This window comes from Desarmillaria tabescens (assembly GCF_030435595.1).
Source record: "Desarmillaria tabescens strain CCBAS 213 chromosome Unknown EV420scaffold_25, whole genome shotgun sequence".
In the NCBI taxonomy this organism is placed as follows: domain Eukaryota; kingdom Fungi; phylum Basidiomycota; class Agaricomycetes; order Agaricales; family Physalacriaceae; genus Desarmillaria; species Desarmillaria tabescens.
In genome coordinates, this window is record NW_026848324.1 from 130,295 (window position 1) to 153,282 (window position 22,988).

General features: G+C 48.2%; 13 protein-coding genes across 13 annotated transcripts; 4 read left to right on the plus strand and 9 right to left on the minus strand.

The window, feature by feature from the left end:
• Nucleotides 1-65: 65 nt before the first annotated feature.
• Nucleotides 66-2,917, minus strand: EV420DRAFT_1553366 (Na+ dependent nucleoside transporter C-terminus-domain-containing protein). Its single transcript, XM_060473553.1, has 12 exons — nucleotides 2,213-2,917; nucleotides 1,953-2,166; nucleotides 1,804-1,901; nucleotides 1,562-1,751; nucleotides 1,431-1,510; nucleotides 1,257-1,372; nucleotides 1,176-1,196; nucleotides 907-1,121; nucleotides 791-855; nucleotides 698-733; nucleotides 243-644; nucleotides 66-193 (listed from the first exon to the last, which is right to left on the minus strand). Exons 1-12 carry the CDS (start codon nucleotides 2,494-2,496, stop codon nucleotides 178-180), a joined length of 1,737 nt encoding a protein of 578 aa, XP_060328894.1. The 5' UTR covers nucleotides 2,497-2,917; the 3' UTR covers nucleotides 66-177.
• On the minus strand, nucleotides 2,918-4,577 carry EV420DRAFT_1553372 (WD40-repeat-containing domain protein). Its single transcript, XM_060473554.1, has 4 exons — nucleotides 4,498-4,577; nucleotides 4,024-4,448; nucleotides 3,433-3,973; nucleotides 2,918-3,380 (listed from the first exon to the last, which is right to left on the minus strand). The coding sequence occupies exons 1-4, from the start codon at nucleotides 4,532-4,534 to the stop codon at nucleotides 3,103-3,105; spliced, it is 1,281 nt and encodes a 426-aa protein (XP_060328895.1). The 5' UTR covers nucleotides 4,535-4,577; the 3' UTR covers nucleotides 2,918-3,102.
• Nucleotides 4,578-4,822: 245 nt separating this feature from the next.
• EV420DRAFT_1272684 (uncharacterized protein) lies at nucleotides 4,823-7,426 on the minus strand (the record flags this gene model as incomplete). Its single annotated transcript, XM_060467715.1, has 14 exons — nucleotides 4,823-4,995; nucleotides 5,046-5,119; nucleotides 5,171-5,254; nucleotides 5,301-5,317; nucleotides 5,377-5,433; nucleotides 5,482-5,587; nucleotides 5,640-5,827; nucleotides 5,881-5,911; nucleotides 6,023-6,143; nucleotides 6,194-6,344; nucleotides 6,397-6,511; nucleotides 6,570-6,784; nucleotides 6,838-7,005; nucleotides 7,055-7,426. The coding sequence occupies 14 exons, from the start codon at nucleotides 7,424-7,426 to the stop codon at nucleotides 4,823-4,825; spliced, it is 1,872 nt and encodes a 623-aa protein (XP_060328896.1).
• A 1,601-nt stretch (nucleotides 7,427-9,027) lies between these two features.
• On the minus strand, nucleotides 9,028-10,176 carry EV420DRAFT_566045 (uncharacterized protein). The gene is made up of 4 exons (XM_060482608.1): nucleotides 9,969-10,176; nucleotides 9,760-9,919; nucleotides 9,561-9,705; nucleotides 9,028-9,467 (listed from the first exon to the last, which is right to left on the minus strand). The coding sequence occupies exons 1-4, from the start codon at nucleotides 10,014-10,016 to the stop codon at nucleotides 9,347-9,349; spliced, it is 474 nt and encodes a 157-aa protein (XP_060328897.1). The 5' UTR covers nucleotides 10,017-10,176; the 3' UTR covers nucleotides 9,028-9,346.
• On the plus strand, nucleotides 10,057-11,468 carry EV420DRAFT_566082 (uncharacterized protein). Its single transcript, XM_060482609.1, has 2 exons — nucleotides 10,057-10,975; nucleotides 11,050-11,468. Exon 1 carries the CDS (start codon nucleotides 10,305-10,307, stop codon nucleotides 10,968-10,970), a length of 666 nt encoding a protein of 221 aa, XP_060328898.1. The 5' UTR covers nucleotides 10,057-10,304; the 3' UTR covers nucleotides 10,971-10,975; nucleotides 11,050-11,468.
• Nucleotides 10,993-11,786, minus strand: EV420DRAFT_565684 (UPF0041-domain-containing protein). The gene is made up of 5 exons (XM_060482607.1): nucleotides 11,474-11,786; nucleotides 11,312-11,422; nucleotides 11,189-11,262; nucleotides 11,085-11,137; nucleotides 10,993-11,033 (listed from the first exon to the last, which is right to left on the minus strand). Exons 1-5 carry the CDS (start codon nucleotides 11,523-11,525, stop codon nucleotides 11,015-11,017), a joined length of 309 nt encoding a protein of 102 aa, XP_060328899.1. The 5' UTR covers nucleotides 11,526-11,786; the 3' UTR covers nucleotides 10,993-11,014.
• A 262-nt stretch (nucleotides 11,787-12,048) lies between these two features.
• EV420DRAFT_1693054 (carbohydrate-binding module family 12 protein) lies at nucleotides 12,049-13,592 on the plus strand (the record flags this gene model as incomplete). Its single annotated transcript, XM_060479372.1, has 10 exons — nucleotides 12,049-12,109; nucleotides 12,158-12,385; nucleotides 12,458-12,507; nucleotides 12,565-12,586; nucleotides 12,641-12,702; nucleotides 12,756-12,947; nucleotides 13,009-13,018; nucleotides 13,075-13,142; nucleotides 13,195-13,390; nucleotides 13,445-13,592. 10 exons carry the CDS (start codon nucleotides 12,049-12,051, stop codon nucleotides 13,513-13,515), a joined length of 960 nt encoding a protein of 319 aa, XP_060328900.1. The 3' UTR covers nucleotides 13,516-13,592.
• Nucleotides 13,562-14,778, minus strand: EV420DRAFT_565630 (uncharacterized protein). The gene is made up of 5 exons (XM_060482606.1): nucleotides 14,537-14,778; nucleotides 14,343-14,487; nucleotides 14,216-14,288; nucleotides 14,083-14,161; nucleotides 13,562-14,029 (listed from the first exon to the last, which is right to left on the minus strand). The coding sequence occupies exons 2-5, from the start codon at nucleotides 14,403-14,405 to the stop codon at nucleotides 13,690-13,692; spliced, it is 555 nt and encodes a 184-aa protein (XP_060328901.1). The 5' UTR covers nucleotides 14,406-14,487; nucleotides 14,537-14,778; the 3' UTR covers nucleotides 13,562-13,689.
• EV420DRAFT_565477 (uncharacterized protein) lies at nucleotides 14,640-15,735 on the minus strand. The gene has a single exon (XM_060482605.1). The coding sequence runs from the start codon at nucleotides 15,574-15,576 to the stop codon at nucleotides 15,103-15,105; it is 474 nt and encodes a 157-aa protein (XP_060328902.1). The 5' UTR covers nucleotides 15,577-15,735; the 3' UTR covers nucleotides 14,640-15,102.
• A 4-nt stretch (nucleotides 15,736-15,739) lies between these two features.
• On the minus strand, nucleotides 15,740-16,606 carry EV420DRAFT_1644631 (uncharacterized protein; the record flags this gene model as incomplete). The annotated part of the gene is made up of 6 exons (XM_060477675.1): nucleotides 15,740-15,879; nucleotides 15,933-16,098; nucleotides 16,146-16,308; nucleotides 16,341-16,389; nucleotides 16,446-16,494; nucleotides 16,559-16,606. The coding sequence occupies 6 exons, from the start codon at nucleotides 16,604-16,606 to the stop codon at nucleotides 15,740-15,742; spliced, it is 615 nt and encodes a 204-aa protein (XP_060328903.1).
• Nucleotides 16,607-16,760: 154 nt separating this feature from the next.
• Nucleotides 16,761-20,160, plus strand: EV420DRAFT_1621288 (Golgi transport complex subunit 5-domain-containing protein; the record flags this gene model as incomplete). Its single annotated transcript, XM_060475681.1, has 15 exons — nucleotides 16,761-16,776; nucleotides 16,831-17,045; nucleotides 17,100-17,212; nucleotides 17,262-17,416; nucleotides 17,595-17,791; nucleotides 17,845-18,004; nucleotides 18,053-18,189; nucleotides 18,331-18,408; nucleotides 18,467-18,548; nucleotides 18,599-18,719; nucleotides 18,767-19,031; nucleotides 19,083-19,250; nucleotides 19,303-19,532; nucleotides 19,586-19,798; nucleotides 19,854-20,160. 15 exons carry the CDS (start codon nucleotides 16,761-16,763, stop codon nucleotides 20,158-20,160), a joined length of 2,457 nt encoding a protein of 818 aa, XP_060328904.1.
• EV420DRAFT_566996 (uncharacterized protein) lies at nucleotides 19,941-22,031 on the minus strand. The gene is made up of 2 exons (XM_060482612.1): nucleotides 21,638-22,031; nucleotides 19,941-21,587 (listed from the first exon to the last, which is right to left on the minus strand). Exons 1-2 carry the CDS (start codon nucleotides 21,844-21,846, stop codon nucleotides 20,333-20,335), a joined length of 1,464 nt encoding a protein of 487 aa, XP_060328905.1. The 5' UTR covers nucleotides 21,847-22,031; the 3' UTR covers nucleotides 19,941-20,332.
• EV420DRAFT_566891 (uncharacterized protein) lies at nucleotides 22,032-22,579 on the plus strand. The gene has a single exon (XM_060482611.1). It carries the CDS (start codon nucleotides 22,217-22,219, stop codon nucleotides 22,517-22,519), a length of 303 nt encoding a protein of 100 aa, XP_060328906.1. The 5' UTR covers nucleotides 22,032-22,216; the 3' UTR covers nucleotides 22,520-22,579.
• Nucleotides 22,580-22,988: the final 409 nt, after the last annotated feature.

A 22,988-nucleotide genomic window follows, 5' to 3' on the forward strand; every position in this document is an offset into this window, starting at 1 on the left:
CGCGGTCCGAGTAGAGTCGACCAATAGTAACTGTTTCACTGTTTCTTGTATTAGCGGAGTCAAGCTAAGTGCAGGAAACCGATCGTCATTTTTCTTGAATACACTGAATATCATGAAGACGTAAACTACAAAGTGAATAACACCCTCTTTTGGAAGCAAATGGGACATATATCCCTCTCATACAAGCATTCCTCTACAAGGACGTCAGGACTCGTATCATGAGGATAGTAAACAACACATACGCAATACTGGCGGTCTGGAGCGTAGACAAAAATCCGCAAATCATCGCTGAGACAGCAATGCGAGCAATAACCTTGCCCTTAGAGGGTGCCAGCGCCCCAAGTACGCCAATCTGGATACCGAGAGAGCCAAGATTGGCAAACCCACAAAGCGCATATGAAGCAATCGTATATCCTCGCTGTGAAAGTGCGCCATCACTGGCCATCAATGTTTTGAGCTCCAAGTATGCAGAAAACTCGTTCGCGACCAATTTTGTCGCAAGCAACCGGGAAACCGTGAGGATCTCGGCCCGGGGAACACCCAAGAAGAATGTAACAGGGTAGAATATATAACCAATGATGAGCTGGAGAGTCAGTTGGTGGATTCCAAATCCGTGACCGATCCAGGTAAGAAGGCCATTGATTCTAGATGGATAATGTTTAGTTCATCATAGGTGTAATACAGAACGCAGACGCACGCAGATACCAAAGATAGGACAGTGAGAACGTTAGTCCTTGGAAAACGGCATGAGGATAAAATTTATTGATATGAAAACCTCATTGAAGCTTACAGAATCTGGCCAGCAACGATAAGACCGAAAACAGCGCCCTGGCTAAAAGCGTGAAGAGCGTTACTCTGTAACATCCCGCGATAAGCACTAAGCCGAATAGACGTCGTAATACATACCGGAGCCCGCTCTTTGCTTTCGCCGCGATCAATGACAATATTACCCCGAGTGACGGGCTCGTCGTCCTCCGGCATTCGAATCTTACTTATGGCAATGGACGCCGGAATACTCATCACGGAGGAGGTTACCAAGTTCTCCGGTGGAACCCCTAAGGAAATGTAGGCAGACATGACAGACCCAGCAATTGTTGAGAACCCAGAGGTCATCGTCAAGTCTGTTCCAATATAGCATCAACGCGAGGAGAAAGGGAAGAAAGTGAATGACTCACGCAACTCCGAATCTGTCATGACTAGATAGTATATACGGCAGGACGTTAGAGAGACCAGAGGATCCTCAATTGATCACGTACGGTCAACGTATGGTCTAACCAAACAGGCAGATTCTCCCTGACCAATCCACGGAGATGAAGCGGCCACAACGGCTTCAGCACCGGATACATCCAGTAATTTGAAGAAGAACCAGGCACTGATTAAAGAAGTAGATGATTAGAAGCGCTGAAAATAAAGACAGACATGATACAGACAAGTTTTTCAGTATCCATTGCATCACCCCAAGGTAGTACATCATTTGCACAAACGCAACGAAAAAGATAATCGCCGCGAGCTAAGCATTACATCAGGCAAACAATTGTGAAATGCGTTAACGTGCTCGTACAGTGTTCACGAAGAACCAACTTTTCGCCACAGTTTCAGCGTCGAAGAAGAAGGCTGCTCCCGCTTTAGATTGGCTGAGAAAATCAGCCGCCAGAGTTGCGACCCAGTTGAAGATTGAGAATCCAGCTCCACTCTTGAGCACAAACAAAGCGATAGCCTGTTGGATGAATAAGCCAACGATAACGGTAGGCCTACACAGCAACATATATGAGAAGAATATATGACAGTGACTCCAACACCTACCAGGGAATCGTGGAGCGCGACTTTGACGAAATCACAAAGCCGCATTGGAAGATGAACAATCCAAGAACTGAAATTGCACGATCGCCATAGTTGGAACCCTAATTTTTACTGGTCAATGACCGATATACTGAAGGCTGGTATAACCTTACATTCTCGAGTTTGAAACCAAAAGCTGATCCAAAAACAATGCCGAGAAGACACAACCAACCGATTGCTAGCCGCAACCTACGGTTTAATCTATACCATGGTTCTTGAACTAACGGCATCCACACTGCGCTGACAGGTTCCGACACAACGCGGTTGGGAATAAATCGGAATGCAATGACGAGGAGGAAGAACCAAGCAAAGAGTGTCTGGACAATCCTAACCCAAGCCTCAGAAGTGGATGTTAAACAAGGGAAGCTCTCACCAGCGATGTCGTGTATCCTTCAATACTATAGAACTTATCCACCAACCCAAGATAACAGCTGCAACCGCTCCTAGGATAAATGGGCGGAACCTCTGATAAAAAGTTGGGATCCCATCCTCTTCCTTGTCGTTGGACATGACAACCTTAGGATCTTTAGCAGCATGGCCCTTCTTCTCGTCAAAGGACGTAGACGAGCTCGTGGTCTTGCGCCGTATGGCAGTCTGCTCTGAAGTGATCAAGGGAGGCGCATAGGGATGGACATCGGCTGCCTGGGTGTCGGCCATTAGAGCAAACGGCGGAGAGCGTCGCAGGAAGAAGCACTAATCATGCTCCGTCTTTCTGATCTATTTAAAAGAAGTGTGTGCTAAAATCGGACGTTATCCGAAGATGTAACTTCTTTCCATATGGTTCCATCAGTGCTGTCACGACACTCGAACCTGGAAAGACAGGACTAGACTGAGATAGTGCAGTTAAAGGATTACGAGATTCGCGATTATCCAGGTGATGCCCTTTAGTCTGGGGTACCTGAGCGCTGGTCTTGGTGGCCGACATGAGTTGGAACTGCGTGATCCGTACGAATGATAAGGCCCCCCAAGGTCCACGAATTAGAACGTATGCACAGCGGGGTACTTACATATGGCATGATAGGACCTTGGTCCACATGCTGCGACACGATACCATGCGGGTTGCACAGACGTTTATCTCAAGGTAATCAAGAAGGCCAAGAAATATATTAGCCTGTCCCCAGATACATTGAGGAGTGGATCCTGGTGTCGCCACAAGCCACGCAGCCATGATAAGCACATATAGCAAGCATTCAACCGGTAATTAAGTCCATGGGGTCGCAGATAACAGGGATTGGTCGATATGCCTATCAAAGCGGTGCTGCATCATACTTTCAACGCGCGAATAGACTTGCCGCTGGCAATGGCCACCCATTCCCCAGTCCCAGTAGTGTGGCCTGTGTTCATCGTCATCCCTTTAATTAAAGGAGACCAGGCCAAGTTCGTTATCTGACTTGGGGCCGTGTACGCCATCACGGGCTCAGTGACTACCCGTTTCTTTACATCAGGTCTCGGAGAATTCAAACGCGATCCGGCGCTTCTGGGTGAAGCGCCTGTCTGCGTGTAACTTGCCAAGTCCCACAATAGTAGCTGGCAATCGTCAGCTGATACAAAAAGTCAAATGTTTGTCGCTGGCAGAAGGAACTTGTCACTGACCGGCAGTTGCTAGCAGAGGGTGCTCGGCGGACCCCCATCCTAACGCGTTAACCGGCGCATGGTGAGCCTTCAACTCTATGACGGGTTGGCCAGGACTCCGCATGTCTAATATCTGTACCTCAGAGCCGTCCATGTGGAATGTAGACATGTAATTCGAATCTGAAGGATTGAATGCGATTCTCAGCAGAGGGGAAGTCGGTGGACGGGCAGAAGAGGAAGGCGACACAGAGGGGACTGGAACATTCTTTGGAGCTGGTGTTTCGTACAGGATTGTGGAGTGCTCTAAGCTCCTCAAATCAAAAGCGCGAAGACTGCCATCTGCTCCGACAGATACAAAGATATCGGTCGAGCCTGGCAACCATGCAACGTCGTAAACTTCGCGGTCATGGGCAATAAGCTGTGTTATGGCTGCTGCGGTATCTATGTTCCAGACTGTGCACGTTGTATCGATGGAAGAAGTCACAATGAGACTGGGAACTTTCTCGTTCCATGAGAAATTGGTCAAAGGAGCACCAGTTGACTGATTCTGGACTTTGGATTGCTGGAAGGCATGGTCAATCTTGGAAACAAGAACAGACGACAGCGGCGCACCCCCGACAATGCAGTCTTCAACGTAAGACTATGCGACATGGCGGCTGACTGGCGGCCGACATAACTCGACATCTGTGAAGAGGCATCGCTTGCATACTCCCACACCCTAAGCGCATCACCCGTGGTCGCAAGTAACTCCGTCGTCGGCGATTTCTGCGTCCATGAATGACTCGTCGCTGAAGCTGGCTGCCACTGCAAACTGGTGGCTGGATATCCGTGGGGTGCCTCACAAAGCGTGGCAAAGTCGGGGTATTGGTCCGTGTAGTCGTCTTCGACAAGGACTCGCTCGTCTTGTAGGCCGATGACTGCGATGCGGTTGTTGTAATTTTCGGTGAATGAGGCGATGCCAATACGGTAGGCAGAGCGCGGCCAAAGTTGCTGTCCTGGCGCGGCCGACTTGCACCAATCTAAACTGTGCACAGGCCCTATCAAGGGTGTCAATACTAACAAAACTGGCCAAACCCGGATACGCACAAGGAGCCTCATATTGAAGAAAAGTTGTTTGGGTCATGGAAGTTTCAGCCAGTGGTGTACGATGTCATAAGGAGATGATGGTCGTATAATACAACTCGCTTGAGTGGCTGTGACTTTGATCGAACACTTAGAATTTAGTTACCAGCATTCATGGTTCCTTTTAGCACAACGATAGCTTGTACATATATAATACATTGAAAGTACGAAACATCTTTACTTCATTAATCGTCGAGTCGTGACGTTTCTCCGTGTCCTTGTTCTTTCCATCACATTATAATATCCCTGCACGCGCCGTAACATTACATCGTCGGGATGGTCTGGGTATTCATGCATGGCCCGCCCCTCCAGGCGCATACGTTTTCGGAGCTCCTTCAAGCTGTTCATGGTCATACAACGGTGGTAGGTCTGGCACGTTCATTCTAAAGATATACTTCTTGATGTTGTGCGGAAGTGCTTTAATCTGGTATGCAGCGTGTACGTGTGTCGGAACGCTGAAAACTGCAACAAAGATGTTACATGAATGTAAACTTGAAGAGGAATAGACCTACCTTGGTCTAGTTCTTCTAAAGAAAGCGCCTTCGTCTCGGGCAGGAATAACAATATAGCAAAAAACCCAAAGACGCTACAAACAGCACATCAGAGAACAGCATTGAAAAGGCATCGAAACACTCACTTCCATGCGGCGTACCAACCAAAAGCGCCTTGAGGCTTGAACGCCCCAAGAAGCCGAGGAAATGTAATAGAGACAACAAAATTACTGTACGCCGTTAACAATTTATTCATAGCTTAATAGCGGCACTTACAAGAACCAAAGTGTTGCCTAAAATAACAGCATTGGCGGTCAGAAGGACGCAAGCACACAAAATCTGCTGTACTCACAGTAGCATACGACATTCCTAAGTCACGGATGTATAGAGGGAATGCCTCAGCTGAATACTGCAATAAATAATAAGCTGATGTTCTATTTCTCTTCGTTTGACTTACGGTAAAGGGCACAGGTCCCTCTCCAGGCGAGTACGCCATTGTAAACAGGTAGATACCCAAAGCGATCACACCGATCCTCGCATGTTCATTTTCTTCAGGAATCCAGCTGAAACGGGACTGTTGAGCGTTATGATCTATGCGGAACTCGATAGGCTTACAAGGCAAAGCCAGTCAAAAGCAAGAAGATCGTCATCAACGGGAAAGTCGTCAGGAGTAGGTTGCGACGACCGAAAGTATCGATAGTCCATACGGCAGGGAACGCAAACAACCAGTTGACCATGCCAAAGCCCCACGAAGCCAAAAGTGCTTGAATCTCGGTGAAATTGGCCTCAGAAAAAATATTAGACTACCAGGCGTGTGAGTTCGATTGTATCTCCTCGCATGCCAAGGACAGCTTACCGAGTAGTATGCAATGACGTTGATACCGCAGCTAATAATATATTTACATCGGAATGGACGCGGAAAAACAACACAGACTTACAATTGTTGCCTAAATGCAACGCTCAGTACCGTGTGCCAGCCAAGAAGAAAATATACTCACATGAACATAACAATACCGGAGGCAAGGGTAGCACGGCGATTCCGTGGAATGGAAAAAAGCTCCCACAATTTACTCCGATCCCGAGTAATCTGCTTCTCAGTTTCGAGTTGAACATGAATATCTGCAGACGGCTAAGTACAGAAGTTGAGTTCGACAAACATTTGGACATACAATACAAATCTCTCGCGGCTTGGATGGGCTTGTGTCGCAATCTTAAGAGGGAGTTGTACGCTTCCCTGTAACGGCCTTTCATCATATACCACCGAGGAGATTCGGGACAGAAAAACACTTGAACCACAATGAAAAGAGCGGGAAGGCCAGCCTTGACTGAAGTTAGACAACGATAACACGGAATATTTTCAGTTGCTACTCACGCTACTCAACATTAGACGCCAGTTGAGACCGGTGATATGTGGCTTATCGGGCACTCTATAAAAAGCCAAATCGGCAACAAAGCCGAGCATGATACCGAAGGCTGTCCAAGTTTGCCTGTCCCAAATACCTTAGATGTTACGTAGTTAAAGTTGGATACGACGTGGAAACGTACCACATCATTACGAGGGCCCCGCGAATAGGTGGAGGCGCGCACTCGGCTGCATATACAGGAACTGTCGCGCTCTTAGGACCAATGCCAATTCCGAGGATGAATCTAGCAACGAAGAGATGTTCCCAGGAATTGGTAACGCCTTGCCATATGCAAGTGAGGAACGAAAATAGTGCTGTTATGAAGATGGCCCCTCGACGTCCAAACCATTGATTTAGCTGTATAAATATGTTATTATATGCTGTTGAATGGTGGATGAGTGAAAGCCTACTGGATGCGTTAACCAACAACCCAGGACGGCGCAGCATAAATAAGGCGCGGAGTTTACTAGACCCAGTATCCATTGATTCTTACTAGCATTACCATCCTGTGTATTAGGATCTATGCCAAATTGTTTCGGGAAGAAAAGTTGAGCTCCGTTAATAACAGTCTCATCCATCTGAATGCTTATGAGCAGAATGAAAGGGCGAAGAGTGAACAACACGTACGCCTTGCACGGCTGCAGCGACTGAGCACAGGATGACGAGATAATACAACATTTTTGGCTGATCCCAGCGATGTGTGAGCTCCCGCCTAAGGGCGATTCTGTCGTCTTCATCCAGTAATGGCAGAGTCTCGAACAGTGTAGTGTCCTGGGCGACGAGAGCGCCCTTCTGTAGCTCCAGCGATAGATCGTCCAAATCATAACGCTTGGCGAAATCCTTTGCATCCTGAATTAGCTGTTCATGCGACAATCCAGCGAGAGGATTAGCTAGCTTGGCATTGATGTTCTGGGTAGATTCGGCCTTGCGCCCGCCAGCGTTGGTGTACTCGTGAAACGACTCCGAGTCACGCTTTTCTTTCTCGGCGGTAGTAGCCATGATGTGGGGAGAAATACTGGAGAAGGATGGGGACGAGTAATGCGGGGTGTGGAGAGTTTTATAGCAGTGTATTACTCGTCTAGAATGGAAACAAGTGTCATCAAAGTGGAGCTTCTGCCGCTGGGCCAAAGAGGAAGCATGGTCCAGAGAATGTTGCCGATGATGTCTAATCAAATTATTAGCTTTACAACCTACCTATGACGCACATTTCCTAGCATCCCGGGAAGATCGGATAGCTGACTTGGAGTTGTCTAAAGTGGGTCCAAGTTTCAACAGCAATCCTAGTCAGCGTTAGACGAGCTTGAGACAGAAACAGTCTCCTTACAGTATCGGATCTCTTTCCGAGTGGAACTGAAGCCGCATGGGGGTATATGGCGATGACAGACCGCCTAAAATGTTCAGCCCAGCTGGACAGCTAAGTAATCGATGCATCAGAGCGAAGAGCCGGAGACCCCTTATTCCGCATGGAAACATGGCTGATTGCAATGGAGCGCCGTAATCTTGAATGTATTACCGCATGCAGCTCAGTCGAAGCTTAGCTGAAGCTTTTTCATCACGGTCGTACATCCTATGCATGCCATCCTGAGATGATGTGAAAATAATGAGCCATAATTCACAAGTATGCAAACGAGTCCAGGACGAAGGTTATGAGCTCACCGGCCGTCAGCCAGCCAGCCCTGGTTGTTGGAGCTGTCAAGTGACGCTAGGTATTTGTCGCATCACATAAAAGCGCAATTTTTTTCCGCCGAAGGCAAATGCAGAGTCTAGGACGCAAAAACAAGCACTTGGCAAGTGCTTGTTTTTGCGTCGTGTACCACTGCGCTTTGAAATCATTGGGAAAGCTGAAATACACCTGAAACGATTCAGAGTGGCTTACTGGGAATCTGGAGCATCCAAACGGCCCGTCCTCCAAAACTTCAACTGCGAGAGATTTGGCCTTGGACTGTCTGCCTTCAAGATTCAAATATTCAAGCTTCAAGGACTAGTGGCAGACGTTCGTGCGTTTTTGAGGAAATGATTGAAACTTGGACTAGCAGTTCTTACTTACAAATTATAAATGCTCCAAACCATGACATGCCTTCAGATGACTGTACCACCTGGTCAAGTGCCTACCAGATGTACTTGGTGTGTACACGTAGTTGACTGCCCGACAGCACATCAACGTTACCTCATACGGTCGGAACAGCATATTTACAGCCGTTTGCATTGATAGACAGGGGCATTTTGGGATGATGAAAGAAGGTCTAAGTAAGGTATGGACTTGGGGAACTTGCGAGCGCATAGAAGAACTTCCCGAGAACACCGAGATAAATTAGAAAACCAAAACAACAAAGTTAAAGTTACTCTCTCCACTCGTGCAAGAAAACTCTATCACTGGAAGCTCAAGCGCTCAATACAAACAGCCATGAAAATTCCTTTCAAAGTGCGACATGAAATATCCACGGTATTTCTCAGCGAAACACATTCGTAAAATGCACCTCATCAGAGATCACCACCACTTTAACGATAAGCATAGATATTTTAGCGCAAGCGAGCAGCAACAAGACAGTACTACAAGGTACTTATATATACGAATGAGTCCGGAGCCAATATATACAGTTGGGACATATCGAATGCTGATGGGTTGTATGTGACATTTTGAGCAGACGAGGTCGCAAGAATCGATGTTCCGGAAAGGACGTCGAAAGAGGAGTGCCGGTAAGTTTTACTGGGTGAGTGTGTGCCGATACATCAGAGATACCGGATGAGAGTCGCCAAGAGTTGAAAGGAATAAAAAAATGTATAAAATAACAAAAGGAGGAGCGAAAGGGATGAAAAGGGAGATGCAAGCAGAGGTCGACATGGTAGGTGGCGAAAAGGAGATGGAAAGAGAGATGGGTTCAAAGGTGAAAAAGGATGGCTGTCGAGATCGTCTGGTGTTCAATCACTGTCGACCATGGAAATCGCGCCGCATTGTTCGCAGAAACTCCACATCGTACGTTGTCCATGGACTCCGGAAGCGCAGGCGACACGTAATTTCGGAATTTGCGAGCAATGGGAACTAAGAACACGAATTCGTGCAAGGCAAGGAAGACATCATGAGCATAGTTCGACTGACAAGGACCGCACAAGGTAAGTTAGAACGTGCACCTACCCGTGATGTACGAAGTTGCTGTGAGGCTGCAAGAGACCGATGTTAGGTTGAGTCGAGTAGTCTGAGTAAGGGTGAGAATTTTGGTCGACGGCTTCAGCGCTGTTGAAGAAAGGAAGGGGGTAGATTTCAAAGTTCGGGTAGGCGGCTGAGAGTGTGGTAAACGACTTGTGAGAGTTAAAAGGGTAGCTGCGTTACGTACGAGATTCCGTCGAAGGAGAATCTGTGTCGGAGGATGCTGAGCTGGCATTAGAAGAGGCGCGCATATGATGAGAGGAATAAAGAGGCTCGGCGTCAGACATTGCGACGTCGTTGTCAGGTTCGCAGTGGGGGAAAGGAACGCATTTCAGCTGTTTTGCTTCCTGAAAGCGCAGAGTTGGCAAGGGGGATAGTATGGATCAAGACGCGTACCTTGTACGTCGCGTCGCCGGCATCATCAAATTTTCTTTTCATGGCCATGACGGATAGTGACAAGGACAGAGAAGACTTAGGGTCGGTACAGCAAAGACGGGACAGCGGAGGAAGGAGGTGATGGAAAGGAGAGAAGACGCCCTGGATGGGATTCGTATGAGACTCGGTCCCTTTTATGGTTGTTGATTATTGACGGCTATTTGCTTCGAGTACCTAATGAGAACCCCATTTTCCGGTCCATATATAGCAACTCCGTGCCGGACATCCGGGTCAGTCGTGTTTTGCTCGTGCTTCTCTTATTGACACTCCAGTTAACCAGCAGTGACCCGTTCAACAATGGACCTTCTTACCGAGTTCCTGGAGCCTATACTCTCCTTTCTGAAGGAACAACTGCCACCACCAGTCTACTCCTTCATTATCTCTATGCTGTCGCACTGTTTGGCGTTTTGCACCGCATTCTACACTCTGGTCGGCGAGCTTGTCTCAACGAATCCTCTCCAATGGGATGCGCAAACACTACTACCCCCTCTTATCGCTGTGTTCTCAGCGTATATCGCTCTCATGAGTCTGTATCGGACTACAAGCTGGATGTTGCGCACCAGCTTCTGGTTTATCAAATGGGGCACCATTGTGGCCGCTCTAATCGGGGCCTCAGGATGGGTGCTTGGTAGCCAACAACTACAGGCCAACAAAAGTGGAGGATTGATGCCATGGTCTAGCCTTGGAGAGATGGCGATGGATATGTTGAATAGTCCCAGTGGACAAACCTCAAAACGTAAACCGAGGACACCCCCGCAGAGGCCCCGGGTTTGGGAGTCATTTGATCGTCACCGAGCGTGGCAGGAAACAAAAAATGAGCCGGAAAGCCGTAGCGACTTTAATGCCAAGGAGGTGATTGGGGCAATCACACGGTGGTGGGATATGGCGATGGACGTTATGGCAGATGGAAGAGGACAAGATGATGGAAATGACAGCAGAGCCAAGACAACAGTCTCACGATAATCTATGTAATTCGAACGTATAATATGTATTATATCCGCGAGTGCTCATGAAAGCCACTTGTTGCTGCAATGGACGTCAGGCATCAACCAACAAAGGCAGAAGAGGACGACGCACTTGGCAATCCTTCCCAGCTGTGTTAAGCCACTCAATCCAACGAAAAAGTTGACCTAGGAACGGGGGTGAGGTTTAGGCGCAACGAAAAAACATGATTCGCATACTCCAGCAAGACTGTAATTAACAGGCGTTATTACAAAGGCATACCGCACCCAGATGAACCCGGTTGCAGTCAGCGCTTGAAGTCAATGAGCTGGTGTTGCAGGGAAAAAACGGCTACGACGAACCGAGATTTTGAGAGACGCTCAATTTCTCCACTGGTCTCGACAGGTCCTTGAGACCTGCAGCAACAAGACCCCACTTCATCATTGGAGCCCAGAAGAAAACTGTCTTCGGACCTGCAGCCAGTCGTCGGTGAGGATACTAGTCGAGACGCGAAGACACCGCACCCGCTGGATGGTTCATGAATGCTTGAAACTTGGATACTGCTGGCGCCGACATTGTGTAGGATTTTCGAAGGGAGTGGACGTAGTGAACGGAGGCTGCCCCACACTATTTGTTCTCGTAATGGAGATGAGTAAGTCTAAAATTGTTCCCACGGCGCCACTACGACGCCGACAACTACAATGTTAGTGAGCACTAGTACTCATCAGCGAGTAGTCGAATCTCCTTGACCGCAATGGATCTGTCGAAGGGCTGTGAACACGGAGGTTACTGGCCGGTATCGACTCCCATCGCAACTGAAAGCATTTCTCGCATTCTTCAGTCACTGATGCTGATTCTAGTCCGTATTGTCTCCAAGGCAGCATCTGCAAATGGTACTTGCTTTCATCGATGCCCAGATCTTGGCATTGAACGTGTCTGGTCTGGTGGCCTTTGATTCATCGATATAGACTGATCAGTACACATCCATCGTCTGGGTCCTGAGTCACCCTGACGCAATACATCGCGGCCCACGCCACCTCCCTTCGATATAACACACCGGACTCTTCCGTCTCGTTCATCCTCATCTCTTCCTGCAACCATGACTCAATACTGGGAACCTGGCACTCAATACAACCACGGCGACATTGTTCAGTACAATGGTAAGCTCCCCTCTACTGAGCGCGCAATATATAGCTCAAGTTATGCAGGCCATCGATACAAGATCATCCAGCCGCATTCCTCTCAGTCTGACTGGGCTCCCGACAACACTCCCGCTTTGTGGGGACGCCTCTCAGATGAAGATCATACTGGCGAATGCGACAACTCTGGTTATCAACCGGGCTATAACCAGGGACAGCAGCAGCAGCAATACCAGCAACCGCAGCAGCAATACCAGCCTCCACCCCCACCTCAGGAGCAACCTCACTACAATGAACGTGCGTGTCTTTCCCTTGTATCATTTCAACAACAATCTTATTCTCTCACAGAGGCGCCTGACAAGAAACCAGACCACAAGGCTTGGTTCGATTTCGACGGTGAGAAGAAACATCAGCTTGAGGTGAAACTTTTGTCTTTCATGAAAAGGAGCTTGCCGCATCTGACCTTCAACTAATAGGTAGGCGGAGGTCTCGTAGCAGGTACAACCTCGTGTCCTTTTGACCGTCATCTTCAGCTCACATCTTTGCTTGTAGGTGCCGCTCTTCTCGGCGCCGGCTACTTGGCTTTCAAGGGGCATAAAAAGAGCGAAGAAGAGGTTAGTCAATTCGGGCATACGCATTCTTGTCCTTCATCTTTCAATTCTTTTAGAAAAAAGCGCAAACTTGGGCACTTCAGAACTGGCTTCAAGACGCCCAAGCACGCACTGAGCAGTACCGCCACAATGGTCCCAGAGGACCGGCCGAGTGGATCTTGAACCAAGGCAAGAATATCCCTCACAACGCAATTGTTGTCGGCAGGGAGCATGATTGGACCTTATATATTTGTCGCGCCTTTTATGAGGTACATCTGTTCCTTCTTCTTTCCGATGAATAGCACTTACTCAGGTTTTCACACAATACAGGGCGGTATTCGTGAGTCTCCGATCATAATTTTACCATCGACGAACCCCTGACTAGTCTTTTCTCAGAAATCGGCAAAGCATCTGATGTCTTCAAGAAAGGTGCCGTTATTGGATACGATGACGAGGAGATCCATGTAGGTGACGCTGTTTCGTCGTTCTAGCTTGGATTTGATGTTTTCCGATTAGCTCGATACCTATGAAATCCTCGTTGGGGATATGCGTGGTCTGCGATGGGTTGATGCCAGTGGTAGGCTTGATGTAGCTGCTTTAGGCGCTCGCCCCGTTGAGGGTGGTCGCGAGAGCGATGGGACGCCGTTGTATATCGCCGAAGCGCCTCACAAGGGTGCCGTGCATCCTGGAAAGGCTAGTTCCAAGCTCGATGGTACGTTACTTCTGAATACGTATGGAAGAACAGCAGGGATCTAATGTTTCACAGGTGCGGTCATCCCGTACGACAACCATGAGAAGACCGTCCACGTAAGTCATTTGATACTGGTAAACCGATGATTTGGGTACTAATGATTACCCATATGAAGAACTACAGGGTTCTATGCTACGCCTAGTGATTTGTGTCATCCACAGAGTAATTCTGTTGTACAATAGTCATCGCTGCAAGTGTTCCGAAAGTAGTCATCGAATAAGAGCGTTCAAAGTTTTCACATTCAGTCCATGATCAGAAAGCTACCCCCACTGCCTATTCGCATATGCTTTTACATCTGCCTCATCTTCTAGCTGTCTCGAATAGCTCTTGACGATCATACACCCCCATATTTCCATTAACCATACGAAAACGAAGACTCCGATCAATACACCTTTCATCACGGATACACCCTTTTCGCATCCCTCGACGACCAGATCGTCCTGGGATCCATTGACACATGATCTCACGCTGTCGGGCGCATCTTTGAAATACCGATAGATGGAGAAGGATCCGGAGGCAATGCTAAACATGACATGCACGATGAGGATGAAATAGAACGTCTTGATTAAACCAATGCGTTTGATGACAGCCCCCACTAATCTGTTTCCCGTGGTGTCAGCATGCATCACCGCGCTTGTGGAGGCTCCACTTACCCGCCAAGAGATATAATCGCGTATAATCCATATACGACTATCTGGATGACATATGGCAACTTATTCTTGATGTCACCACCTGGTTCCACAGCCAGTTAGGAGGGGAGGACGTGATTGATGTGCTCATTCTTACCTAGGTGAGTGTACTGAATGATACCTCCAACAGCGATAATACCTCCTAGCGCCACGCCCAACACTCCGATGATCTACAAATAATGCTTAGCTTTCTCGGACCGACATTCCAAGAAGAAATCCCTTACCAGGACCCCAAGCCGCACCGGAAGGCAACAACAGAATTTGTTCGACTTGATGCGGACAGGCATTTGACATGAAAATTACTCTCCAGTACGTGAATTCGTGAGCGGATACGCCAGACGTGAATCGATCAGGACCAGCCTGTTCGCCCTATTGACGTTGCTGGTTCATGGTATATATGCTCGGCGTTTCCACATGCGCAGGAATTCAGTACGCGGTCGGTATCCTTGACGTTGTCTATGTTACTGCCTACTAGGAAACGAAGAGTCAGAACTGTGTTCGCAAGCATTTACGGGCATCGGTTTTTGTATACACTCTTTGGCTGTCAAGGACTTGTGTGGCGTTGAACACCTTTGGGGGACATTGATCGCATTTTATGGTCGATGCCTTCTTGGATTTCTGGCGGCGACTACGGGTGGGCCGCATATCACCATCCTCGACATATTATCCCATATGCACCGATTTCAGTCGGATACTACATAGCACGGTGGGGTGGAAGTCGCCTTGGAAAACGACCGTGCAGTACTGCATTGCCACCGTAACTGCGTCATACATAGTGGTAGTTTCCAACTATCAGTAACAATCATTACAATTCGAACATGTGAGTACAAAGTAGGGTACATATGTGACAACGGGATATGAATAGATAGATGAACTGGTAAGATGAGGACGCATGATACAAAAGACAAGTCATGTTGTACAGTTACAGCAAAGATGGGCACAAACTAATATCTGCTGGAGCGAGACCTTGATCGATGATGATGTTTATGGTGACGGTGCTTCTTGTTCGGTTTCAAGACGACTACCTGGCTTTGCGGCACCTGAGGCATGATCTGAGCTTGAGGAACCCCGCCAATCATCATACCCCCGCCTGCGGAGTATGGAGTGTGGGGGGTAGTGTCCAGGCATTGACATGGAGACGCTCCGAGGACGCATAGCCATAGGTAGCTGTGTCGTGACGTATCCACCACTACCCATGGGGCCTCCTGGATCTGAACCAGCATAGGTAGTCCCCCCACCGTGCATCGACATGGGCACGCCGCCCCCATATTGCGACCCCGCATACTGACCAGGATAAGATCCGGGCTGTCCTGGGTAAGATCCTGGCTGCCCGTAAGCTCCTGGCTGTCCATAGCTCCCTCCATAAGGTCCTTGCTGTCCTGGGTAGGCGATGCTTGACGCCATCCCGGGTATCGGGATAGGCACTGCGGATGTCATTCCGCCCCCTGAGTAAGGCATGTTGTATGAGGATACTGAGTGAGATCGGCGTCGAGAGTGCGATCGGCCGCGATGGTGTCCATGGAGAACGTCGGAATCATATTCATATCTGTCATCATATGGGTCTCCCTGGGATCCACGTCCCCGGTAATCGTCATCGTGATCACGGCTCTGCAGATCCAAATTAATTGTTGAAGTATGAGGAAAACAAATGATGACTTGCCCAATAAAATATTATCGATGCGGTCATCGCTGCAGCGTCTGCTGCGGCTGAACGAGCGTAATTGTCCATGCCGCGGGAGGTATAGCTCAGTAACCGCGAGCCTACATTCATAACACGGTGAGTGCAACAGTGGGGCGAGACAGGCATAACTGACATTCCGCTACAGCAAGACCGATGAGAGCCTCTCGTTGCCTTTCAAAGTCGCCACTCAGCGGTTCGTAAATGGAGCTATTGTGAATCCATGTACGATAGGCTTCGTAAGCAGCAGCGTGGCCTATTTCTTGTGGAAGCATTTGGTTGAGTTCACCCTGGAAAGTCCCCTATGAGCGGATCACGTAGAGCCAATAGAGAGGTAGATAATTCATACCAAACCACCGTAGGCACGAGAGTGCCAATGTCGGGCTTCGTGTATGCCTACACCGAGGCCTCCAGAATTGGAACTAAAATCTCTGACACGATTCCAGGCATTATCAAAGAGGTGTCTGAGTGATGGAGACGTAGAAGGAGATAGCGAATTCGTTGAATGAGCACTGGGGAACATAACGAGGGAACGTATGCTCACGGATCAGCCTGATTCAAGGCATGGGCACGGTAATAATCAATGCCACCCCCTTTATGACGGGAATCAGAAACGTGCGCGTAAGATAAGAGGTAATATAATACACACAAGATGGCTGAGGCTGAAATGTGGGAGCAGGTGGTGCCCCGAAATGGAACTAAATAAGTAAAGGGCCGTCAATACAAGGGAATCTGGACAATCAGAGAAATCCCAACGAATACCTGATTGGACCCCCAGCCGGGGGCTTGATGATAGTAGGCGTACGACATGAGGAGGGGGGGAGCTAAGAGATGAATGTCAATCGCGATTGGAACCTCCGATATTTATACTCCCCGGCATGACGGCCGAGAATAGAAGTATGCAGGTGACGTCATAACGCGTAGCAATGGTCATGTGATCAGCTTGGACGTCGACTCGTATTCTATGTCTGCTCCTGCTGGTACGTGGCTTGTTGCACCTTATTCTCTCGCCATCGTCTCACCACACCTGACAGACTACTCCGTATTCGCAAGTGCCGAATTCGACCCTAATGACTACGCCAATGCTGTCCTTGCCGGCGAGCCATATGTCCTTCCATCCGACACACGTACAAAGCCTTTGATTTCTTCCAACAAGCTTGCCGAGGCACCAGGAAAAGAAGAAATCTCCATAGCGATATCGAAACTCACTTTTGGCATTGACGATGTCTCCAAGCAAATAAAGACTCTTGTGAGTGCATATTGTCATTCAGCACATTGTTCATTCATTATTTTTGGATAATAGGTGACCAACCATCATCAAGATCTTCTTTCACAAGCAGCAAGTGCAAATGAACTATCCGGTTCCCTCAATTCTGTTCGCGCCGGGCTCGCCGACCTTGATCATTCTCTCGAAAAGTGCGTCTTGTGGTTCCATTCAATGCCACATGTACCCATCCTTTACTAGATTACGTCTCAAAGTTCGTGCGCCATATCAGTCCCTTCAAGCCAATGTCTCCCGTCTCCAGAAACTTCAGCAGGCATCGGATGTTCTACGTCGCACTTCTCGATTTGTGATTCTCGCTCGCAGACTTCAAATACAGATGGCCGAGATGGAGTCCGGTAGTAGTACCCCGGATCTGCCGCTGCCGCTTATCCGAAGCAAATCCGATGAATCTGCTTTGGGTCAAGACCTCGAGGACGCCAAAGAGCGCACTATCGCAAAGGCAGCGCTTAGCATCGCGGAGCTTGGTATGTCCCTAGATTCATCGGTTCGTGGACTTGCGTGACCCCACTGCAGTGTCGTTACTGGATGATTCGGCTTCATGTACGTCCGAGGAAACCCGTCAATCGGATATAGAAGGACATCAACTTGAATCCCGAATATCTTTAAGGTCGGTAAATGCCATCGCGGTTCATGTACCTTATATCGAGGATGCCCGAGCCAAAGTGACTTCAGAAATGGAAAATATGGTTTTGACGGGTCTGACATCACTTGTAAGTAGTACTCTTCTTTTCTGATCTTTCGCGTACTAAATATACCCTTATAGAATCAATCCCTCCTCGCGTCTTCCCTTCAAACAGCCTATAACCTTCGGGTTCTTCCTGAACTAGTTCAGAATCTCATATTAGAACTATCACAAGCTGTCGACGACAGAATACGAACTGCGTTTGATCTTTCCAAAATTTCCAAAGAAATCTTGTCCAAAGGTAGGCACCTAAAGTCCATATAGACGGGTCCATTGATGCTTCAAACAGATTCCGCCCCGTCACCTACGCTGTACAAGTCCCGCGTGAGAACCGAGCCAACCAATCTGACGGCTCCACAATGGACGGCCGCTCTCTGGGCTCGATTAGAGGTGATGATTCAGGACATGGCTGAATGCTGCGTAAAGGTGAGGATTACACGTGGACCGCTGTTCGCAGACACCTATCTACCTGCCGAATATCAGCCTGTATAGGCGTGCAGAGTCCTTACTGGACAGCAGGTTTTTAGCCGTGTTTCATCGTGCTCAACACTAACAATGGCAGCTTAGGTATACACTTTAGAAAGAGTGTTGAAAATAAAAAAGGATACTGTTTCACATGTCGTATTTTTGGACGAGGCCATGAAGGCAGGCTGTTTCTTCCTTCCTACCAAAAATCTGCTGATTGTTTGCTCTGTATGGGTAGCTTCTTGAGAACAAACCTAGTGCCACTTTCTGGACAGCTTTGGCCCGTTCGCTAGAGAAAAATACGCGGGATGCCGCTAGAAGTAAGCATGTAGTACATGATAAGGATCATATATATCTTACCAATCGTTAGGTTCAATGTTTCTTCAACAAACACTGAGCACGGGATACCCAAGACTTTTGAGATTGTTCCACGAGTTCTTTGCCAAAATTGCCGTTCATACAGATACAACTTACATACACACTTATCAAAGGTCCGCTTGTCTCGTTTTATCGCTATATGATGCTAACCTATATCCAGCCCAGAGACTGTGCTTGTCCTTCGCGCACTATCGAATTTCGAATCATTGTATCTTTCCCGATCTTCGACTAAACTTAATGAGTCCGTCAGTCAGGCATTCTCTGGTGGAATACGGACTCCACCAGGGATAGCAGAAGGTATCAACATTGCGCGTACTGTGGCCAATGAGTTGGACTCGGCTAGATTCGATCCGCTGCTTGTGAGAGCCGTCGCTAAGAGCGCTACAACAAGTATCGATATGGTTATATCTAGACTTGATGGTTTGGTGAGTATTGTCTTACTAATGCGGGTCCTTGCATAACCCTTCTTCCCTCAGGTCTCTCGGGATCGATCTTCCGTGACTTTGGTGGGGCCCTCAGCGACGCCACAACAGGCTATAAATGGTTCACTAGCAACATTTGTATATTATACATGGTTGCGACTATCACAGCTTGGAGAAGAACAGAAAGAGGTGGTCTTCAACGTCATCAAGCCTAGTGTTGATGTACGTCTTGCTTCTTATTTTCAAGTCCTGACGTGATAAGGATCTCTTTCAGAATTTGCACTCTGCCTACGAACGCATCGTCAATCCTCTGCTCACCGCCATACGGCGTGAGCTTGGCGCTATCGTATCTAAGATGCATCGTTTTGATTTTGGTAAATCTGCAGATCCTATAGCAGGTATGGGTGGGACCAGTCTCTACATGAAAGACCTCGTAGAAAAACTGGCTTACATCAAAGCCGAGATCTTCAGCAAATTCGGAATTGGAGATGAAAAAAGAACGTGGTATGTGTACACGCATTCTTTTTGATCTCTCTTAAGATGTGCGCGACGACCAGGATAATGTCACTTGTGCAATACATCATTAAGACCTTTGTGCTGCATGTCTCTATAGTCAAGCCACTTGGAGAAGCAGGAAAATTGCAGCTTACCAGCGATATGACAGAGTTAGAATTCGCCCTGAGCGCGTTTCTAGTGGAAAGCCCGCAAGAAAAGCGGGGCGGGAACTTGGAGAGCGTAGGACCAGAATACAAAATGCTTCGAGCAATGCGGTATGCACCTGAACGCGTAGAAACGCGGCCTTCCCAACTAATATCCGTTTCCTAGTCCTCTTTTATTCCTCGAAAGCTCACAACTGGCGTCGTTACATTACACATCTGGTCTTCCTCCTCTTATCGTGTTACACCATATACTTGTCCGTTCACCGATACCACTGCCACATAGTCTTCATGGATGGCAAGAAGCGGAATATGTTCGATGGGTTGATGAACACACGGAGGAGGAAGCGTGGACTCTTGTAGACGGTGGATTATCTCATTGGGAAAGGACGACGGAGAGCGGAGGCAGTGAAAAGGAAGATGCGATGCAATACGTGAATTTGGCACGACAAGTATTAGCTGCAACACAATCCTAGTAGTTTGAGAGCTATACTCATTTTCTTGTTCAAACCTCAAACCAGGCGGGTGATGTGTTGATAAAGAATGAAGAGGTAAGAGTGACACTACGGGATACAGGAAATAATACAAGTATGGGATTTGTGGGTAATAATGTATATATGCTAGATGTTGAAAATATATAGATCGACTCTAAATGGGAGAGGTGGGATAAACGAATAGGTTTAGGGCATCATCCGAAGATGGGCACTGTCCAGCGGGCGATGATAAGGGTGGTGAGAAACGAGTCTTCTCAGGTGAAGTCCGCCGATGCAAAATAGTCCGACTAGAAAGAGCGTTGCGCAGCAAGGACGCGAAGGCAAGAGTCCGGTCTGCAGGGCCCCATTCATCACAGATGTGGGTTGAACCGGATTCTTCTGGAATGGATGTGTGCACGCGTTTCAAACGTTTCCTGGGTGGGGGGAGATCACAGGACGAACGAATCCAGCTCCCTACAATAGGCTCCCAAACAAACTGACCGTCGCCATTGTCCTCCGCTCCAAAACAACGCTTCTCAGCGTCATCAACCAGCTCGATTAACTCTTGTTGGTAGGCCATCGCCTCTGATTTCTCGATATAGAGAGAACCCAACAGGTGATCGACGTGGCAGAGTATACAGGATAGCATGGACGCGTGAAGCTGGTGAAGGTTGTGAGCTCGAAGCGCTATTGAGCATTCCTGTAGTCGCGCTTTGGTATGCCGAAAGCTAGCGGAAGAGACGAACATGTGTTCCACTAGAACCCCATAGGTTGATGGCAAGGGCACCACTTTGCGTAAATACGCCAGTAGAAGATAGGGATGGTTATTCTTGTACTTCGGCAAAAGCTGAGTGCCCACACAAGCAACCGCGCAACGGAATTCTTGGATCCATCTTGACTGGCTCCGATCCGTATCAAGTCCATCACAGAAGACAATAAGATCGAGTATCGCATCATGATGCCATTCATCCAGGGGCAGGAAAAAATGGTACATCCAACGAATCAGTTTTCTGGACAGGTCGATGCTCGATTGCTCATCACAACTGATCAAAAATTCTATCAGGATGCAAGCAGCGCGGACAAAGAAGTCTACGGGGGCACTGTGTAGGAACCGATCTACAGGTTTAGAAAGCCAGATATTGGCTGTACAGATGGTGAGCAGGGAATCACCCATTATTTGCAAGAACGTCTTTTCCGTATGTCCCACACTAGCACGCCATCGTCCACGAAGCTCAGTGAAAAAATCCGAGTGCGAGGGATGACAAATTTGGCTGGAAGATAGGACGAGGTCTAAAAGGGCGCGTAGAAGAGTCTCCGATTCATGTGGGAGCCCTTGCTCTAAGGTAATATCGAGAAGGATTCTGTGCAGGGTCGCATGAGGGGGACAGACTCTGATGATCAAGTTTACTGCATGAGAGAGCAACGTCCATCTGCATGCTTTTAGCAGGGCCAAAGCAGGTATGGAAGATGAACAACTAACCGGCGGTACAGAGGAGGTACTGCTTCATACAGCAACTCTACAGTGTCTTCTTCAGTATTTAGTTCTTCTTCTGCATCCTGCCCATCCCTGTACTCCATGTTCTCGCCAATCACAGTCGCGCATAGAGCAGCAAGCGTGATCGGAGGACCGGCACCGAACGATTTCCTGTCCGACGGCCGTTGTGTTGAGCACCAGGTCACGGAACGCATCACGAACAGCGTATATTTTGCGAGACAACTCCACAACAGCACTAGAGTTGCGGTCGAAAATGAGCCTGGAGGCTGCAGAGTTGGGCGGAGGAAGCAGAGAAAGAGGCGCTTCAGAGCAGTTGGCTCCTCGACGACATGAATAGGTTGCGACTCGAGCAGTAGGAATAGTGCTGCACAGTTGCAAAGCTTGGCATCGTACACGCAGTGAGCGTAAAAGGCGGGAAATACGCCTGACAGAAAGGCTGTCGGAATCAGTGACAGAGGTCAGCACCATTGCAGTCGTTGGTGAAGCCGGTTTGTGGCGGTGCTGTCGCGTCAAAGTGGCACGTACACAAGCACAAACTTGCCAACCCTCCAACACGACCGTGACATGCCCCCAAAGACGTCCACATCGACCAAGGACACTAGGCCATTGCCGCTCAGCGACACCCTGCATGATCTAGCCCTCCTACGTGTGTCAAGTGTAGATCTATCAGTCCTTGTCCCGTCATCTTCAGATACGACGTCGACAGATGCAGATGTTAGTCTATCAGTCCAGCGGTCGCATGATTACATCCAGTCAGCGCGGTCAGCTTTGAAGCTGCAAGACATGGGGGTTGTAGATGCTGAGGGAAAGCGATTAGATGCTCTAAGGATCCAAATAGATGAACTATCCCGTGGGCTGAAGGAGTAATTGTGAGCAATATTTCCCATGATGTTACATATACACTTCACGGGAGCTTGTAGGTTTATATGTTTAGGACATGTTACACAATTATTTCCACTCTTATGATGGACCCAGTTTCATGCGATTCATTCAGACTTCTGCGACTGAATTGAGGTCTTAATATCGAATTACTACCACCGTAACGGGTATAACTCGGATGCTCAGAAAATATACTCCCTCGAGTCTTGGCAACATGGATACTTTAGACTTGACCGTCAATGGCGGCTCAATGCTCTGCTTATGACCTCCCATCAAGCAGGGATACCTTTGGTCACTTATGCCATAGTGCCCCTGTCGGGTTCCTCCAAGCATCATCTTTCGATGTCGTCGTGAGTTGTGACAGCGTTGGTTTCCATTTTCCGGATGATATAGTGAGGGCCCGATTAGGTCCGGTTGCCTTCTTTTCTTTTCTCCGATTACCGCATATCAGTGTTCC

Excerpts from the sequence above, each read along its gene's own strand:
- EV420DRAFT_1553366 (XM_060473553.1), bottom strand. The coding sequence starts at position 2,496 with ATGGCCGACACCCAGGCAGCCGATGTCCATCCCTATGCGCCTCCCTTG. Across the intron at positions 1,511-1,561 it reads GTTGGTTCTTCGTGAACACT|CTCGCGGCGATTATCTTTTT; the intron begins GTACGAGCACGT and ends TGTAATGCTTAG. Across the intron at positions 734-790 it reads ATCGTTGCTGGCCAGATTCT|GACTAACGTTCTCACTGTCC; the intron begins GTAAGCTTCAAT and ends CCGTTTTCCAAG.
- EV420DRAFT_1553372 (XM_060473554.1), bottom strand. The coding sequence starts at position 4,534 with ATGACCCAAACAACTTTTCTTCAATATGAGGCTCCTT. Across the intron at positions 4,449-4,497 it reads TCTTCAATATGAGGCTCCTT|GGCCTGTGCACAGTTTAGAT; the intron begins GTGCGTATCCGG and ends CACCCTTGATAG. Across the intron at positions 3,381-3,432 it reads CCCTCTGCTAGCAACTGCCG|CTGACGATTGCCAGCTACTA; the intron begins GTCAGTGACAAG and ends TTTTTGTATCAG.
- EV420DRAFT_566045 (XM_060482608.1), bottom strand. The coding sequence starts at position 10,016 with ATGGCCATGAAAAGAAAATTTGATGATGCCGGCGACGCGACGTACAAG. Across the intron at positions 9,706-9,759 it reads TTCTCCTTCGACGGAATCTC|CCGCCTACCCGAACTTTGAA; the intron begins GTACGTAACGCA and ends CCACACTCTCAG. Across the intron at positions 9,468-9,560 it reads AGCAACTTCGTACATCACGG|TTCCCATTGCTCGCAAATTC; the intron begins GTAGGTGCACGT and ends TCGTGTTCTTAG.
- EV420DRAFT_566082 (XM_060482609.1), top strand. The coding sequence starts at position 10,305 with ATGGACCTTCTTACCGAGTTCCTGGAGCCTATACTCTCCTTTCTGAAG.
- EV420DRAFT_565684 (XM_060482607.1), bottom strand. The coding sequence starts at position 11,525 with ATGTCGGCGCCAGCAGTATCCAAGTTTCAAGCATTCATGAACCATCCA. Across the intron at positions 11,423-11,473 it reads ATTCATGAACCATCCAGCGG|GTCCGAAGACAGTTTTCTTC; the intron begins GTGCGGTGTCTT and ends GACTGGCTGCAG. Across the intron at positions 11,138-11,188 it reads TTAATTACAGTCTTGCTGGA|GTCAACTTTTTCGTTGGATT; the intron begins GTATGCGAATCA and ends CCCCGTTCCTAG.
- EV420DRAFT_565630 (XM_060482606.1), bottom strand. The coding sequence starts at position 14,405 with ATGCCTGTCCGCATCAAGTCGAACAAATTCTGTTGTTGCCTTCCGGTG. Across the intron at positions 14,289-14,342 it reads CGGTGCGGCTTGGGGTCCTG|ATCATCGGAGTGTTGGGCGT; the intron begins GTAAGGGATTTC and ends CATTATTTGTAG. Across the intron at positions 14,030-14,082 it reads GCGATTATATCTCTTGGCGG|ATTAGTGGGGGCTGTCATCA; the intron begins GTAAGTGGAGCC and ends CACGGGAAACAG.
- EV420DRAFT_565477 (XM_060482605.1), bottom strand. The coding sequence starts at position 15,576 with ATGCCTTACTCAGGGGGCGGAATGACATCCGCAGTGCCTATCCCGATA.
- EV420DRAFT_566996 (XM_060482612.1), bottom strand. The coding sequence starts at position 21,846 with ATGCGTTCCGTGACCTGGTGCTCAACACAACGGCCGTCGGACAGGAAA. Across the intron at positions 21,588-21,637 it reads GTACCTCCTCTGTACCGCCG|ATGGACGTTGCTCTCTCATG; the intron begins GTTAGTTGTTCA and ends AAAAGCATGCAG.
- EV420DRAFT_566891 (XM_060482611.1), top strand. The coding sequence starts at position 22,217 with ATGCCCCCAAAGACGTCCACATCGACCAAGGACACTAGGCCATTGCCG.